This window comes from Podarcis liolepis, assembly GCF_965112155.1.
Source record: "Podarcis liolepis genome assembly, chromosome: 14".
In the NCBI taxonomy this organism is placed as follows: domain Eukaryota; kingdom Metazoa; phylum Chordata; class Lepidosauria; order Squamata; family Lacertidae; genus Podarcis; species Podarcis liolepis.
In genome coordinates, this window is record NC_139569.1 from 10,409,520 (window position 1) to 10,424,891 (window position 15,372).

A 15,372-nucleotide genomic window follows, 5' to 3' on the forward strand; every position below is an offset into this window, starting at 1 on the left:
AGCCTTGTTCTAATTCTCTCTCCATAGGGTTAACTAGTATTCTTAACATTGGTATTAACTAGTATTATTTAATAGACTATTGGATTTTAATATTCTGTTGAAAGCTGCCCAGAGTGGCTGGGGAAACCCAGCCAGATGAGCGGGGTATAAAAAATAAATTATTATTATTATTATTATTATTATTATTATTATTATTATTATTATTATTCAGTAACGCTTGGGTAGGTGTTTGGTGGTTTTGCTATTTTATTTTTTTCTTGTTTTGATTAAGCGATTGTGTTTGTCTTCTTCGACTGTTTTATTTCTTGTTTGGCAACATGCTGTTTACCGCTTCAGGGACCTTTGCGCCCCAAAGCGGTATATAAATAAACCACGCCGTCGCTTAAGCATTGAGAGCCAGTGGCAATTGGTTCCCTTTGGGACTGGTAGGGTGGAAGGCTGGGAGACCAACAGCAGGTGGCGCCAGAGAGAGTGAGAGGTAGAGCCAACAAATGGACCAATGGACCAACCCTCTGCTGATTGGAAAGAATACATAGGCAGCTACAGGAAGAAATTTTAACAGATCCCCTATTTAACCTTGAGACAGTGTGCTGCTTTTTATTTTTCCCTACCCAGGAGCCACCACATTCTTCCTAGCCTCTTCTTCTTCCTTCCTGCTCCTGCCTTGTGCCTAACCCCGAGCCAAGATGCCTGGTGGATACAAAGGAGAATGCGGGGATGATGTGGATCCTATGCCATTTCTGGCTCCTAGCGAGAAAGAGAGGATCGAGGCCATAAGCAAACCGTACGATATCAAGAAGTCTGTCTGGGTCAAGGATGAAAAGGAGGGATTTGTCGCTGGAGAGATCCAGTCCGAGACGGATACCCAAGTCACTGTGAAGACAGTGACCAATCAGGTGACTTGGTGGGACAGGAGGGATGATTTCTGGGTCTTGCAAAGTCTTTGATCTGCTCCTTAGCCGGAATGAACACCTGGCAATGCTTTTGGAACTGGAGAAGGAACATCAGCTGTAGGGAAGTGATGGGGTGGCTGGGCAGATAAGGAGATGCAACCCCTTTTTGCATGAAGAAGTTGGTTATTTATGTAAAAAACACACACAACAACCACAACCAAGACTTTGGAATTCTGAATGCCATCCATTAAAAGCGTATGGCTCCCCCCAGAATCCTGGGAACTGTAGTTTGTGAAAGGTGCTAGGAATTGAGCCCTATAAGGGACAAACTACAGTTTCCAGGGCTGGATCTAGATGCATCAAAGAAGCGATTAAGCTAAATGCGTTGCAAACGTCATACAGGGAAATCCTGTTGGTGAAAAACGGGACTCCACAGCGCCATCTGGTGCCAGTGTGTATAAAACGCTTTATCTTTACAAATGTAGCTGAGTCCCAGGATCCTTTTGGGAAGTCAAGTGCTTTAAGTGTATGGTGCGACCGCAGCCTGGTAGCTGATCCATACTGTTGTTTAAGGTGGAATGTAAGCTTCCTGTCCCTGCACTAATTCGCCTCCAAATCGCTGCCTGCCCTTCTCCTTCAGTCTGGATTTTCTCATGCCCTCACCTTTTTGAAGTAAAAGTAAGGGACCCCTGGACGTTTCGAAGTACAGTGGTACCTCGGGTTACATACACTTCAGGTTACAGACACTTCAGGTTACAGACTCCGCTAACCCAGAAATATTACCTTGGGTTAAGAATGTTACCTCAGGATGAGAACAGAAATCGTGCTCCGGTGGCACAGCAGCAGCAGGAAGCCCCATTAGCTAAAGTGGTCTTCAGGTTAAGAACAGTTTCAGGTTACGGTAAGTACGGACGTCTGGAACGAATTAAGTACTTAACCTGAGGTACCACTGTACTATATCCCTGGCCCGTGAAAATCTGGAAGTGGAAAGAGAGGCATTGTTTTGAAGGAGAATGTCGTATGGGCAACAGAGAATGAATGGAGGTACATGAAGCCAATTGTCCATGCAAAACAACAGTATGGATGAGCCTGGAATTGCAATTCAGTCAGGAGTGTCAAAAGCAAAGGATTAGATTATGAGCTCCTGGTTTCCATGGGGCCAGTTTTGTTAGGATGCCTTCAAAACCAGTTTGCAATAGTTTGGGTCTTACTTGAGAGAGTTTTTCTAACTGACGATTGATTGATTTTATTCTCTGATGGTGGGTTTTTCTGCTCCGTTTGTTCGATGGCTTAACCATCACTGTACAGTGGTACCTCTGGTTACGAACGCTTCTGGTTACGAGCGCCGCTAACCCGGAAGTAGCTGCTCCTGGTTGTGAACTTTGCCCCAGGGTGTGAACGGAAATCGTGCGCTGGAGGCACAGGCGCAGCGGGAGACCCCATTAGTGAAAGTGCGCCTCAGGATAAGAATGGTTTCAGCTTAAGAACGGACCTCCAGAACAAATTAAGTTTGTAACCAGAGGTACCACTGTACGTTCACATTTCCACCATTGATTTAAGCCCCTGCAAAAAGGGTGTGTAAATACCATTAAGTAAAGGAACATATATATCACCATGTTTTGGCAATTTTGGGTGCTATGCCTCAAGATTTTTGCTAAACCGTGACTTCTCCACCCACAGACGGTCACCGTTAAGAAGGATGATGTCCAGCAGATGAACCCACCCAAATTCTACCAGGTCAATGACATGGCCAACATGACCTTCCTGAACGAAGCCAGTGTCTTAGACAACCTGCGCCAGCGTTATGTCCTGATGAGGATCTATGTAAGTGAGAAGATGGGTGAGGGCATCTGAGACAAGCAGGTGCTGCAGGCAGTAGACTAGAGAGACAGGTAGCTCCTAGGGCCAGATTTGGAAGTCAAGCTGCATGAGGTAGGAAGGATGTGTTGGCCCTCATCTTGGATAAAACAAACAGAAGATTGAAGACAGAGAGCAACAATACAAGAATGGGCCTTTTCTGAGGTGGCTCCTTGACTGTGGAATGCTCTCCCCAGAGAGGCTCGCCTGGCGCCATCACTACATGTCTTTAGGTGCCAGGCAAAAACATTCCTCTTTACGGAGGCCTTTAGCCATTACGTAATCCATGGCCTGTTAAATGTGTGGGGACTGTTATTATGTTTATTTTATTGCGTATTATGTTTTTTATTATTCTGCTGCGTAAGTTATGTTCTTAATGTTGTGCCCTGCCCTAAGATCTTTTGATAAAGGGCAGGATATAAATTGAAATTGATGGAATAGGCGCAGCTTGCAGATTTAACATCTAGAAGAAGAGATCAAGAAGAATGTACGTTTAAAGAAGACTGGAAAAGGTTTACTGAATATATGGGTGAAAATTGTGTTCGTTTAAAAAACGCTAGTAGCATTAAGATAAATTCAACAGTGTAAATAAGTTTTGATGGATGTAACAATGGATTACTGAATGGTTTAGTTCATGTAAAATATGCAGGGATGTGTGGTATGCAAAACAAACCATTGAAAGAGAAGAAGGGAAGTTATGGATTTGAATTGAAATAGTAGTAGTAGTAGTAGTAGTAGTAGTAGTAGTAATAATAATAATAATAATAATAATAATAATAATAATAATTTATTTATACCCCGCCCATCTGGCTGGGTTTCCCCAGCTACTCTGGGCGGCTTCCAACAAAATATTAAAATACAATCACTGTTTTGTGTTCTTTCCAGACCTACTCTGGCCTCTTCTGTGTCACCATCAACCCTTATAAGTGGCTGCCCATCTACGGATCCCGAGTGGCCCAGATGTATAAGGGCAGGAAGCGCACAGAGATGCCCCCTCACCTCTTCTCCATCTCTGACAACGCCTACCATGACATGCTCATGGGTGAGTACAGAGAAGGACCTCCAGCCTCCCTGGTACCTCTGCTCACAAGCTCAGAGGCAGATCACATCCACTGCAGGCAAAATGTCCCGGGTTCTTCCTTCCGTTAGAGCTGGGAAGGACCTTTAGAGAGCAGCGGCCAGTCAGTGTAGACAACGCTGAACTAGATAGGCTGATGGTCTCACTCAGCGTAAGGCAGCTTCCTATGTTCCAGCACTGGTCCAAGATATTGTCCTAGCTGAGCTGACCAGCTGTGAAACCACTAGGACCTCCTTGCACCCCTCCATTGCTTTGGGGAACTGTGGTCACATGGCACATCCCTGCAGAGTTGCATAGACAGTGACCTCAAGTAGACAAAGCTCAGTGGTAGAGGATGTGCCTGGCATGCAGGAAGTCCCAGTCTCAAATCCTGGCATCTCCAGGTAGGACTAGGAAAGGCTTCATGCCTGAAATATTGGAGAGCCACTGCCAAGATGGTCATTGTAGACTTTCCCAAACTTGGGTCTCCAGTTGTTGTTGTTGGACTACAACTCCCATCATCCCTAGCTAGCAGGACCAATGGTCGGGGATGATGGGAACTGTAGTCCAAAAAAACAACAACACACAAACAGCTGGAGACCTAAATTCGAGAAATCTTGACACTGTAGACAATACTGAGCTCAATGGAACAATGGTTTGACTCAGTCTAGGGCAGCTTCCGGTGTTCCTGTAGACGAGGGAGACTGTGGGTCAACCGTCCACAACCTGGGGGTGCCCAAATGTGTTGAACTTCAACTTCCATCAGCCACAGTTGGCATGGCCAGTGGTTGGGGATGATGTGGATTGTAGTCCAGCAACATTCAGATGGGACGCAGGTGGCGCTGTGGGTTAAACCACAGAGCCTGGGACTTGACGATCAGAAGGTCAGTGGTTCAAATCCCCACAACGGGGTGAGCTCCTGTCGCTCGGTCCCTGCTCCTGCCAACCTAGCAGTTTGAAAGCACGTCAAAGTGCAAGTAGATAAATAGGTACCGCTCCGGCAGGAAGGTAAACGGCGTTTCCGTGCACTGCTCTGATTCGCCAGAAGCGGCTTACTCATGCTGGACACATGACCCGGAAGCTGTACGCCGGCTCCCTCGGCCAATAAAGCGAGATGAGCGCCGCAACCCCAGAGTCGGTCTTGACTGGACCTAATGGTCAGGGGTCCCTTTACCTTTACCTAACATCCAGAGGGCACCAGTTTGGGGAAAGGTCTGCTGCAGAGGTTGACCCAATACAATTTGCTTTCTGAGGGAAAGATGGTACTCACCCTCATTCCATGGAACCACCAGATGAATCTTGCTTCAGGATAGTGGCAAGCGGGGTTGTGTCCTCCTGCCCCCTTCGAAAAATCCAAATGTTAAAATTTGTGGGAAGACAGGAAACAATCAAGCTGGAGTGACTGTAGAGCTGTAATTCAGCCCCATAGCACTTTTAAGACCCACTTGGCATGATGTGTTCTTCTTCTTCCTCCCACAGAGCGTGAAAACCAGTCTATGCTGATCACGTAAGTGTATACATTTATTAATTTTTTTATTTTATTTTTTATTATTGCTGCTTAAAATATTTATAAGCCACCTTGGGTTTAAAATCTGCAAGGCTGCTTACACAGAGTATGAAAAAGGAAGTACAAAAAAGGAAGCAACATTAATGCACTGGACTCAGCTAGCCTGGTAAAGAAAAAGTGATTTATACCTACTGTATATGCGATATAACATTGTGCCACCAGAAGGCGATGTGGAGTCCCGTTTTTTTCAGCCTGTTTTCCCTGTTTTAAATTTGCAGCGCTTTAAACTGAAGCGCTTCTTTGATCTTAAAATAACCCTGAATTAATAAAAAGGATGCAGCTAGAATTTCAACCAGACAAGGATTAAAGGTAAGGTATTGGTTATGTTTAGAATAGATTTATGAAACATTTAGAAAACTTATTGATTAGAATATTTGCATGAGATTGTATGGGAAAAATACGGAATAACAGATAAATAAATAATCTTACTTAAAAATAGGAAGTGCGGTGTAAGCAATGGAAGTCAATCAATGAAATTTTATTATTATTTTCATATTGGGATATTTGTAGAATAAACTTGGAAGAAATTCTTCCAACTTTTCTTCTTCTTTTTTTCTCTTTATTTTTTCTTCTTTTTTCTTTTTTTCTCTTTTGTTCCTTTTTCATATATATGTGCTTATTTGAAATATGTATGTATGTATGTATGTATGTATGTATTTGCAATATTTTGTTTATACTTTGTAACATTTATGTTAAATAATAATAATAATAAAAATAATTTCAACCGAAGGCCAATTCATCTTCTTAGACACCTATTGGATGGGAGTCTTCTTAGCTTGGCTTAGGTTGGCATCTGAAAGACAGCAAGGAAGGAGCAAGGAAGATTTCCCTAGGGAGGGAGTCCTACAGCTTTGGTGCCAGCACCAAAAAGATCCTGCCCCTTTCACTAGACCTCAGACAGTGGGGACACACAAAGCAGGGCTGTCATAGAGGTTCTTAGCAGTTGGTCCGAGGGCCACATTCAGAGACTTATTCTGGAGAGATGGAGTGAAAATGAAGTACGTATTTTTCACTCTATAGGACGCACCAGACCACAGGACGCACCGGACCATAGGAGGGGGAGAACAGGAAATTTTTTTTCTTGTTCTCCCCCTCAAAAACAAGAGCAGGCCTTGCCACTGCCCCCCGAGCTTGTGGGGCTGGCGGTGGGGGAAGCGCTATTTTCCCCCACCGTCAACCTCAAAGATCCCTGAAGCCTTTGGAGCGCAGCTGCACTCCAAAGGCTTGAGGCTTCGGGGACATCCTTTGTAGCCTTTGCGCAGCCATCCCAAAGCTAGAACAGCGAGACGGAGAGCTGCACAGCCTTTCAAGCCTCCGCAGGGCAGCGGGGTGAAGGCTTTGCGCAGCCATCCTGAAGCTAGAACAGCTTCAGGCTGCAGGCTGCTATCCACAAGCCTTCGGAGCCCGGCGGCAACTGTCCTAAACCCTAACTGGGGATAGCTGTCCTAAGCCCGGGGTGCGTAGCACCATGCTCCCCGGGCTTCAGGCTGCTGTGCGCACCGACCCCTCTCGCTCTCCAGGCTTCAGCGAAAGCTTTCATTCGCTCCATAGGACGCACACACATTTCCCCTTCATTTTTGGAGGGGGAAAAGTGCATCCTATAGAGCGAAAAATACAGTATCTGCATGTGCCTCTGCCCTTCCCCCCTCCAGAAACCAGGTCTACCTCATGTGTGAATGACCTTCTCTCGCAGCAGGCGGTTGGAGTTAAAAAATATATATTGATGGATACTTTTCAACTTTGTGGTCCTGATTTCTGCTCCTTTATCTCCTCTTTCACATGTAGTGGAGAATCCGGAGCTGGCAAGACTGAAAATACAAAGAAAGTTATTCAGTACTTTGCCAACATCGGTGGCACTGGCAAGGCCTCTACCGATTCGAAGGTAAGAGGTTTTTCTTTTAGTAGAATGAACTGGGGGCTGTTGTCTTTTTTCTCTCTTTCTTTTTCAAATTTTAATCTTTATTGATTTTAGATATTAAATCCCTCCACCGCGAAACAACAAAAAAGAAAACAAATCACCTCACATAGAAAGAATTTTTTTACATAGAAAATAAGATTCTTCCATATAATTGTGACTTCCGTCATCCTCAATATGGGTCCATCATTACCTTGTTGGCTGCATATTTGCATATTTTTTAACTTATCGTTAATTGTCCATATTCTTGGTAGAGTATTTCGTTGCAGAAGTTATTCAAAACATGTCAAAGATTTTATCTGAGAACAATGTTCTTTTAAATATGATTTAAACAAATCCTATTCTTTGTTAAACTCTTGGTTTGTTTAATTCCTGATTTTCCCTGTCATCTTTGCTAATTCTACATATTCAAAAAACTTCACCTGCCATTCCAACTTAGTTGGTATTTTATCTCCCTTCCACCATCAAGCTATTAACATTCTCGCTGCAGTAGTTGCATACATAAATATCTTTCTTAATTCTTTTGGTATATCTGCAGCAATAATACCTAACGAAAAGGTTTCTGGCTTTTTGATTAAAGTTAATTTGAACATTTTTTAAAAGCTCATTATAGGTAGTTTTCCAAAAGCTTTTTGTCTTTTTACATTTCTACCACGTGTGGTACATTGTTGCCTCTGATTCTTTACATCTCCAGCAAAAATTTGAGCCCTTTTTATACATTTTCCCCAGCTTGCTTGGCGTAATGTACCATCAGTAAGAACATCTTCATGTAGTTTTCTTTTAGCGTATAAAGGTAAAGGGACCCCTGACCATTAGGTCCTGTCGTGACTGACTCTGGGGTTGCGGCGCTCATCTCGCTTTACTGGCCGAGGGAGCCGGCGTACAGCTTCTGGGTCATGTGGCCAACATGACTAAGCCGCTTCTGGTGAACCAGAGCAGCACACGGAAACGCTGTTTACCTTCCCGCCACAGCGGTACCTATTTATCTACTTGCACTTTGACGTGCTTTTGAACTGCTAGGTTGGCAGGAGCAGGGACCGAGCAACGGGAGCTCACCCCGTCACGGGGATTCAAACCGCTGACCTTCTGATCGGCAAGTCCTAGGCTCTGTGGTTTAACCCACAGCGCCACCCGCATCCCTCAGCAAGCCGTAAACTTTATGTCCTTTCTCCAAAGCTTTTCCCAAGATGCCATCTGAATCATCACAGATTTAACCTCCTCCTCTAGCCTGTCCCAATCCAGTAACAGTCTATACATTTTGGAGAGTAACGGTTGTCTTGTACCAGCTGAAATGCAGGCATTGTTAATCGTTAGCTGTTGAGAAATTCCCCCATGATAAAACTGTGTTGCTGTTGTTACTACAATTGATTCCTCCTTTTAAACCACCATCTCAAGGTGATTTACACATTTTTGTTTGTCTCTGTCAGGGGTCCCTGGAAGATCAAATCATCCAGGCTAACCCTGTACTGGAAGCCTTTGGAAACGCCAAAACAACGAGGAACAACAATTCTTCCCGCTTTGTAAGTACGAGAATCTGAAAATATTTTGAACCCTTGTCCCTTCCTTATTATGCACTGATTCAAGATCACCTGTGTCAAAGCAATGATTCTTCAACGTCAACTTCGTTGGACTGGTCATGTTGTGTGGATGCCTGATTATCGTCTTCGAAAGCAATTACTCTATTCCGAACTTAATTATGGACAGCGTAATGCTGGTGGTCAACAAAAGAGGTTTAAAGACTGTTTCAAGGCAAATCTAAAAAAAATGTAGTATAAACACCAACAATTGGGAAACACTTGCCTGCAAGTGCTCCAATTAGAGAACAGCCTTTACCAAAGGTATCATGGGCTTTGAAGACGCTCAAACTCAGGATACAAGGGAGAAATGTGCTAAGAAGGAGGCATGCTTGGCAAATCCACACCGTGATCAACTCTCACCCGGAAACCTATGTCCCCACTGTGGACGGACATGTGGATCCAGAATTGGCCTCCAGTCACTTATGGACTCACTGTTAAAACTGTGCTTATGGAAGACAATCCTACTCGGCTACAAGGGATCGCCAAAGAAGAAGAAGATGCACTGATCCACACATGCATACACATCACTTGCTTGGTCTTCAACTAATGACCTAGCACTTGTTGACCCTCAGTTGTCTACACTGAAGATGATTGTATCACTTTATGAGGTGATAACAATTATTTCACCCTTTGCTGGCTGGGACTGATGGCAGTCGCAGCCCAAAATGTCCAGAGGGCACCAGGTTCAGGAAGCTGACATACTGTTGGGGCTTGGCAGGTTTCCACTAGAAAGGCATTCCACAAGGAGGGCACCATCACTATAAAGACCATGCACTAGTACTGTTTAATCTTTCCTGGGTAAAGATATTGCCATCTCCATTAACTGATTTGCCTCTTATTCTTCATCCCAGGGTAAATTCATCCGAATCCACTTTGGCAGCACAGGAAAACTGGCTGGAGCTGACATTGAGAGTTGTAAGTATCCAAGTTCGGCTAATCTCAACCCCGAAATCCATTTTAGGTGGAATTTGGCAGTAACCTGTTTACTCAGGCAGTTTGTGTCTAAAATAAAAAGTTGATTGGACATAAGCAAATGTACACATATTCAATCAATTGCCCTGTTTAGGGAAGCTTTTAATATTTGATGAATTATTGTATGTTAATATTTTGTTGGAAGCTGCCCAGAGTGGCTGGGGAAACCTAGCCAGATGGGTGGGGTATAAATAATAATAATAATAATAATAATAATAATAATAATAATAATAATAATAATAATAATAAAATGTATTAATGGAAAATAATTTGAGTAATTGACCAGATTTTTTAAAAATAAACTTGGTGACAGTGCTAACAGGAAGTTACAGATTAAATGACGCAGGTCTGCTCAGCTCATAGTTGCTTCATTTAGTTTTTCTTGGTCCAAGATTTTGATTCCCTGGAGTCAGAATTTAATGTTGCTTGTGCGTGGCATTGCAGTTCAGTTAAGTCATATCAGAGCAACAGAGCTGACTTCTGAAGTGTTTGGATACCATCCTACAACAGTGGTGTCCAAACTTTTTTCAAAGAGGGCCAGATTTGAGGAAGAGAAGGGCCATGAGGGCCGACCAAAGGGCCAACCGACCTTTTTCTAGGATTGACATTGTTGAGCTTTTTTTAGGATTGAAGTTGTTGAGGGTTTTTTCGGATTTTGCCCCAGGAAATAAACTGCCACAGGGGCCAGATTAAACCGACCAGAGGGCCATATTAGGCCCCCGAACCGGACTTTGGACATGCCTGGTCTACAGTATCAGCTTAAACCTGGCTATACTTTGTTTTTCAGATCTCCTAGAGAAATCTCGGGTCATCTCTCAGCAACCTGCTGAAAGGGGCTATCACATCTTCTACCAGCTCCTCTCCAATAAGAAGCCAGATCTTGTTTGTATGAAGCTTTCCCCTGTGTATTGGCGGGGGGGGGGGGCTGCAAGAACTGGGGCTGAGGGACAAATTCAGTTTCCATTTAATGCCAAATCTATCATTCGCACATTCTAAAACAAATTTGTGAACTGAAACACAGCCATCCTTCCAGATTCTCCCTTTTCGGAATTTTGTAACGCAGTTCTCCAATGAAACAATGTTTATAAAAATGCATTGGTTAGTGGAAAGCATACATAAAAATCAATGTGTTAGTAAGAGAAATCAGGATTTTAAAAGAAAATAAAATGGCCTATAGCTGCAGAAATGTGGAGAACTGAATTTAAGGTGGGAAAAAATGAGAAATGGAGAGAAGTGAAATTGACAGATCCCTTCTTCCTTACCTAGGAGCAAGCCCCTTTTTAAATGGTGGGACTTGCTCCTGAGAAGGCATGGGGATGGATTACACCAGTGCTTTTTTCTGGGGGGACGCATACCCTTAAACATTTTTTACTTTTGTACATTTACTGTATTTATTTTCCCCAATTTGAACTATAAAATGGTGATTTTCTTGAGTCAAAATGAGAGTAACCCTAAACATTTTTTAGGGGGAGAAAGCACTGGCTTACACCATTAGGATGCTTTTATACTAGATGGTCTGGATGAAATCTTCATGGGAAGATGCTTTGTAAGAACTGGATTTTAGCATGAAGCAAAGCACAAATTTGAGAAGGGGGAAAATGAGAAGCCGAGGCAAGTGAGATGGACAAGTCCTTCTATCCCTAGCAAGAAGAGAATGCTGAGCTAACTATCGGGGCTGATTCAGCAGAGTTCTTAAAAAAGGACTGCAGCTTTTGCATCCTGACATTCCTTTTATTTGACAGCATCCTTGCTTTGTGTGCCGGACCCTAAGGAGTACCACTGGACAAGCCAAGGAGTCACGGTTGTTGACAACATGGACGACGGAGAGGAACTGCTTCTCACAGATGTAAGTTTGCAAAGGCAGCACATGTTGCATTTTATCCACCCCCCGCCCCCCACTTTTGAGTGTTTTATTGATTGAAAACTTTATAACAGAAGTGTACAATAAATATTATTGCAGCAGCTAGACTGGTGACTGGGGGCGGCCGCCAAGACCATATAACACCGGTCCTAAAAGACCTACATTGGCTCCCTGTACGTTTCTGAGCACAATTCAGTGTGTTGGTGCTGACCTTTAAAGCCCTAAATGGCCTGAAGGAGCGTCTCCACCCCCATCATTCTGCCAGGACACTGAGGTCCAGCGCTGAGGGCCTTCTGGTGGTTCCCTCACTGCAAGAAGCTAAGCTACAGGGAACCAGGCAGAGGGCCTTTTCGGTAGTGGCACCCGCCCTGTGGAATGCCCTCCCATCAGATTTCAAAGAGATAAACAACTACCTGACATTTAGAAGACATCTGAAGGCAGCCTTGTTCAGGGAAGTTTTTAATGTGTGACATTTTAATGTATTTTTAATCTTTGTTGGAAGCCGCCCAGAGTGGCTGGGGAAACCCAGCCAGATAGGCAGGGTACAAATAATAAATTACCATTACTATTACTATTACTATATTATAGACAAAATGAGAAATAAAAAATAAACGGTTCTTCATTCTTTAACTAATGCACGCTTTGCACATCCATTTGTGATTAAATTTTTCAAGACCACCAATCTTCCCCTTGCATTCCCAAATTACCGGTAAATTCCTTAAATACGCACTTAAACTTTATTTTCTCCATATTATTTGACATACCATAAATTTAATTTTATACAGTTACCCTATTGACACACCGAAGCTCAGTCAAAACCTGCCAATGAATTGACATTTTGACAATGTTCTTTTACATAAACTCTGTATATAGCCCACTCTCTGGAAAAAAAATACGGCTGTAACATCTCTTAGCCTTGCTGATAATCTCGCCAGTTCGGCATACTCTCTTATTTTATTTTGCCAGTCTGTTTTAGATGGGGTATCCTCTCCCTTCCAACCTTTTGCGATTAGAATTCTGGCAGTGACTGTAACATACGTAAGGACTCTCCTGTATTTTGGGGGAGTTTCATTTCCCATAATTCCTAGCAGGAAGGCTTCAGGTTTTTTTTTAGGGAAGGAGCATTTGAACATTTTCTTAAGCTCGTTGTAAATCATTTCCCAAATGAGTACCTGTTGTATTTTGGGTGTAGGAGGGAAACTGCAGCAAAAGATGGCAGCCTAAGGGCTATAAGCACAGCTTGGCAGTCTTTAGCCTCGCTCAGATACGTTAAGGAAATGAGAGGGCAGGGGAGGGGAGTGTAATCAAGTCCACATAGGAAACTGTCTCGTACTGAATCAGATTACTATTACAGATGTTAATATTGTGCAGCTTGTAGCAACCAGGTGGATAAAAACTGGCTCTCTTTTTTTGGAATGAAGCATTTTCCAGACCTGTTAGATATTATTCAGAAACTTTCCTTGCGGAACTTTCTTCAAAACAGAACAAAAGCACCAACGCTACACCCAAATCATTCCATAAAACATATTCTTACCCAATCATAGGCTCAGCATCTTCTTAGGAATAAAATAACATATAATCAGAGTTGACAAACATAGCACTCTCTCTCTCTAATGGTTTCTCTCTCTCTCTCTCTCTCTCTCTCTCTCTCTCTCTCTCATACACACACACACACACACACACACACTGGCTCCGTTAGCCTCCATTCCAGCCCCAAGACTATTGAGCTCCTGGAAAGGCATCTTACTCCCGCAGAGCCTGGGAACAAAAACTAACAGCAACTATCTTTCAAAGTGGAGATTTGCAATTCAGTACCTTAATCACCTGATCTAAAGTTAAACACTCACGTGTTAGCGAGCAGAGAACAGCAACAGTTGATTATCAGCCCACAAAGGAGCTCAGAGAGCCCTTTTTGCTCTTCCTTAGCTTCAATGGAATCTTCCAGTTAAACCCTTTCAGCAATACAGATGGGCATTCTCCATTTCAGTGTCAATTAAGCAATTATACTTAACAATCACTGGTTCACATACCTGAGCATTGCCTATAACCACAGTATCCAACCGTTTTAGACTCACAACTCACCTTTAACCTAAGCATGCATTGGGGGGCTTATTATTATTCCCCCCTCCTCCTCCCTTTGTCTCATATTGCTGCTGCTACAGACCACCTTAGATCAGGATGCCACCATTTGAGGGTCTTGACTGAGCCACCAGTCAAAGAGCAGTGGTCTACACTGATCCAGGTTCTCGGGCAGGAGTCTTTGCCAGGCCTACCTGGGAATGCCAGGGATGAAACTTGGGATCTTCTGCATATAGAGGAGATGCTCTAGAACGAAGCTACAACTCTTGTACTGTTCTCTACCTATTTATTTTTCCAGAAGCAAACGAGAATGTTTCTTTTCAACATGCCTCCAGGAGTTGAGGGGTTTTAGGCTTAATTATTCCAGTTTCGATGGTGGTGGTGATTGAACTGCTGGCTGCAATATCTAAATTGGAGCGGGGGGTTGTGGAGTGCTTTGACACCTATTGAGAAACGGTACACAAGGTTTGGAAATGATAATGATTCCTCTCTTCCAGGTGGCCTTTGATGTCCTAGGCTTCACTCAAGAAGAGAAGATAAGCGTTTATAAGCTGACTGGAGGCATAATGCACTTCGGCAACATGAAATTCAAGCAGAAGCCAAGAGAGGAGCAGGCAGAAGTTGACACCGCTGAAGGTAACAGAGCGGGGAGGAGCAGCAGGAACCAGTTGTTGTGGGACTACAACTCCCATCGTCCCTGGCCGTTGGCCGTTGTGCCTGGAGCTGATGGGAATTTGAGTTCAACAACATCTCAAGTGCCACACCCTCCCCAACTAAATAAGGGATGCAGGTCAAATCTCAAATTCAAAGGAATTCACTGTTTTGCAACTCAAAGTGTTGACATTATGTAAAATAATGGACTATGCAGAACTGGCAAAATTAAGAGAATCTGATGATGAGTGTTTTGTGGAAGAATGGAAGCCTTTTTTGGACTACTTTGGATTTGAGCTATGAGCCACATAAGTAATTACAGTGGTACCTCTGTTTTTGAACATAATCCATTCCGGAAGACCATTCAAGTTTTGAAACGTTCAAAAACTGAAAATTCAATAGCCGACAGCTAGGCCTCAGGATCTTGCACTCAGCAGAAGCCGCGTGGCATGTTCGACTTCTGAGGCGTGTTCAAAAACCAAAGCATTTACGGCATTCAGAAACTGAAATGTTCGTCAACGGAGATGTTCAAAAACCTAGGTACCACTGTAGATTATAGTATTGTGGTTATGATTTTAACAGGCAGAAGATAGGGAGAAGCAGAAGTGGATAAACAACAACAACAAGTGGAAAATGGGGTGGGAAGGTGATAAAATATGAGGGGGGGATTGTTGGATTGTGGATGTTAAAAATATTGAAACTTAATAAAACATAATTTTTTAAAATGTAGTTTAAAGCCCTAATTAAACATGTGGTTGATGGCTTATTCACATTTCCGTTTGCTCTGCCTCTCCCCCCAGGAAAGCCCACAGTTTAGTGCTGAATCCGAACGAACAGCACTTGGGTTTTCTGTGGATTGTTGTTTGCTCCGATTTAGCACTAAAGAGTGAATTTTCTGGGGGAAAGCAATGGGGCAAAGACAAAGCCGCTTGGACCCGTGCTA

General features: G+C 43.3%; 1 protein-coding gene across 1 annotated transcript in view; it reads left to right on the forward strand.

Annotated features, from left to right (window-relative positions):
• The window catches only part of MYH16 (myosin heavy chain 16), a 58,039-nt gene that overhangs the window by 169 nt on the left and 42,498 nt on the right, over window positions 1-15,372 (forward strand). The window contains exons 2-11 of the mRNA XM_083474119.1: window positions 619-896; window positions 2,574-2,717; window positions 3,636-3,792; window positions 5,287-5,314; window positions 7,160-7,256; window positions 8,717-8,809; window positions 9,718-9,781; window positions 10,626-10,724; window positions 11,581-11,684; window positions 14,276-14,414. Coding sequence (XP_083330245.1) covers window positions 687-896; window positions 2,574-2,717; window positions 3,636-3,792; window positions 5,287-5,314; window positions 7,160-7,256; window positions 8,717-8,809; window positions 9,718-9,781; window positions 10,626-10,724; window positions 11,581-11,684; window positions 14,276-14,414 — 1,135 coding nt within the window. The 5' untranslated portion in view covers window positions 619-686. The remainder of the gene's footprint in view (window positions 1-618; window positions 897-2,573; window positions 2,718-3,635; window positions 3,793-5,286; window positions 5,315-7,159; window positions 7,257-8,716; window positions 8,810-9,717; window positions 9,782-10,625; window positions 10,725-11,580; window positions 11,685-14,275; window positions 14,415-15,372) is intronic.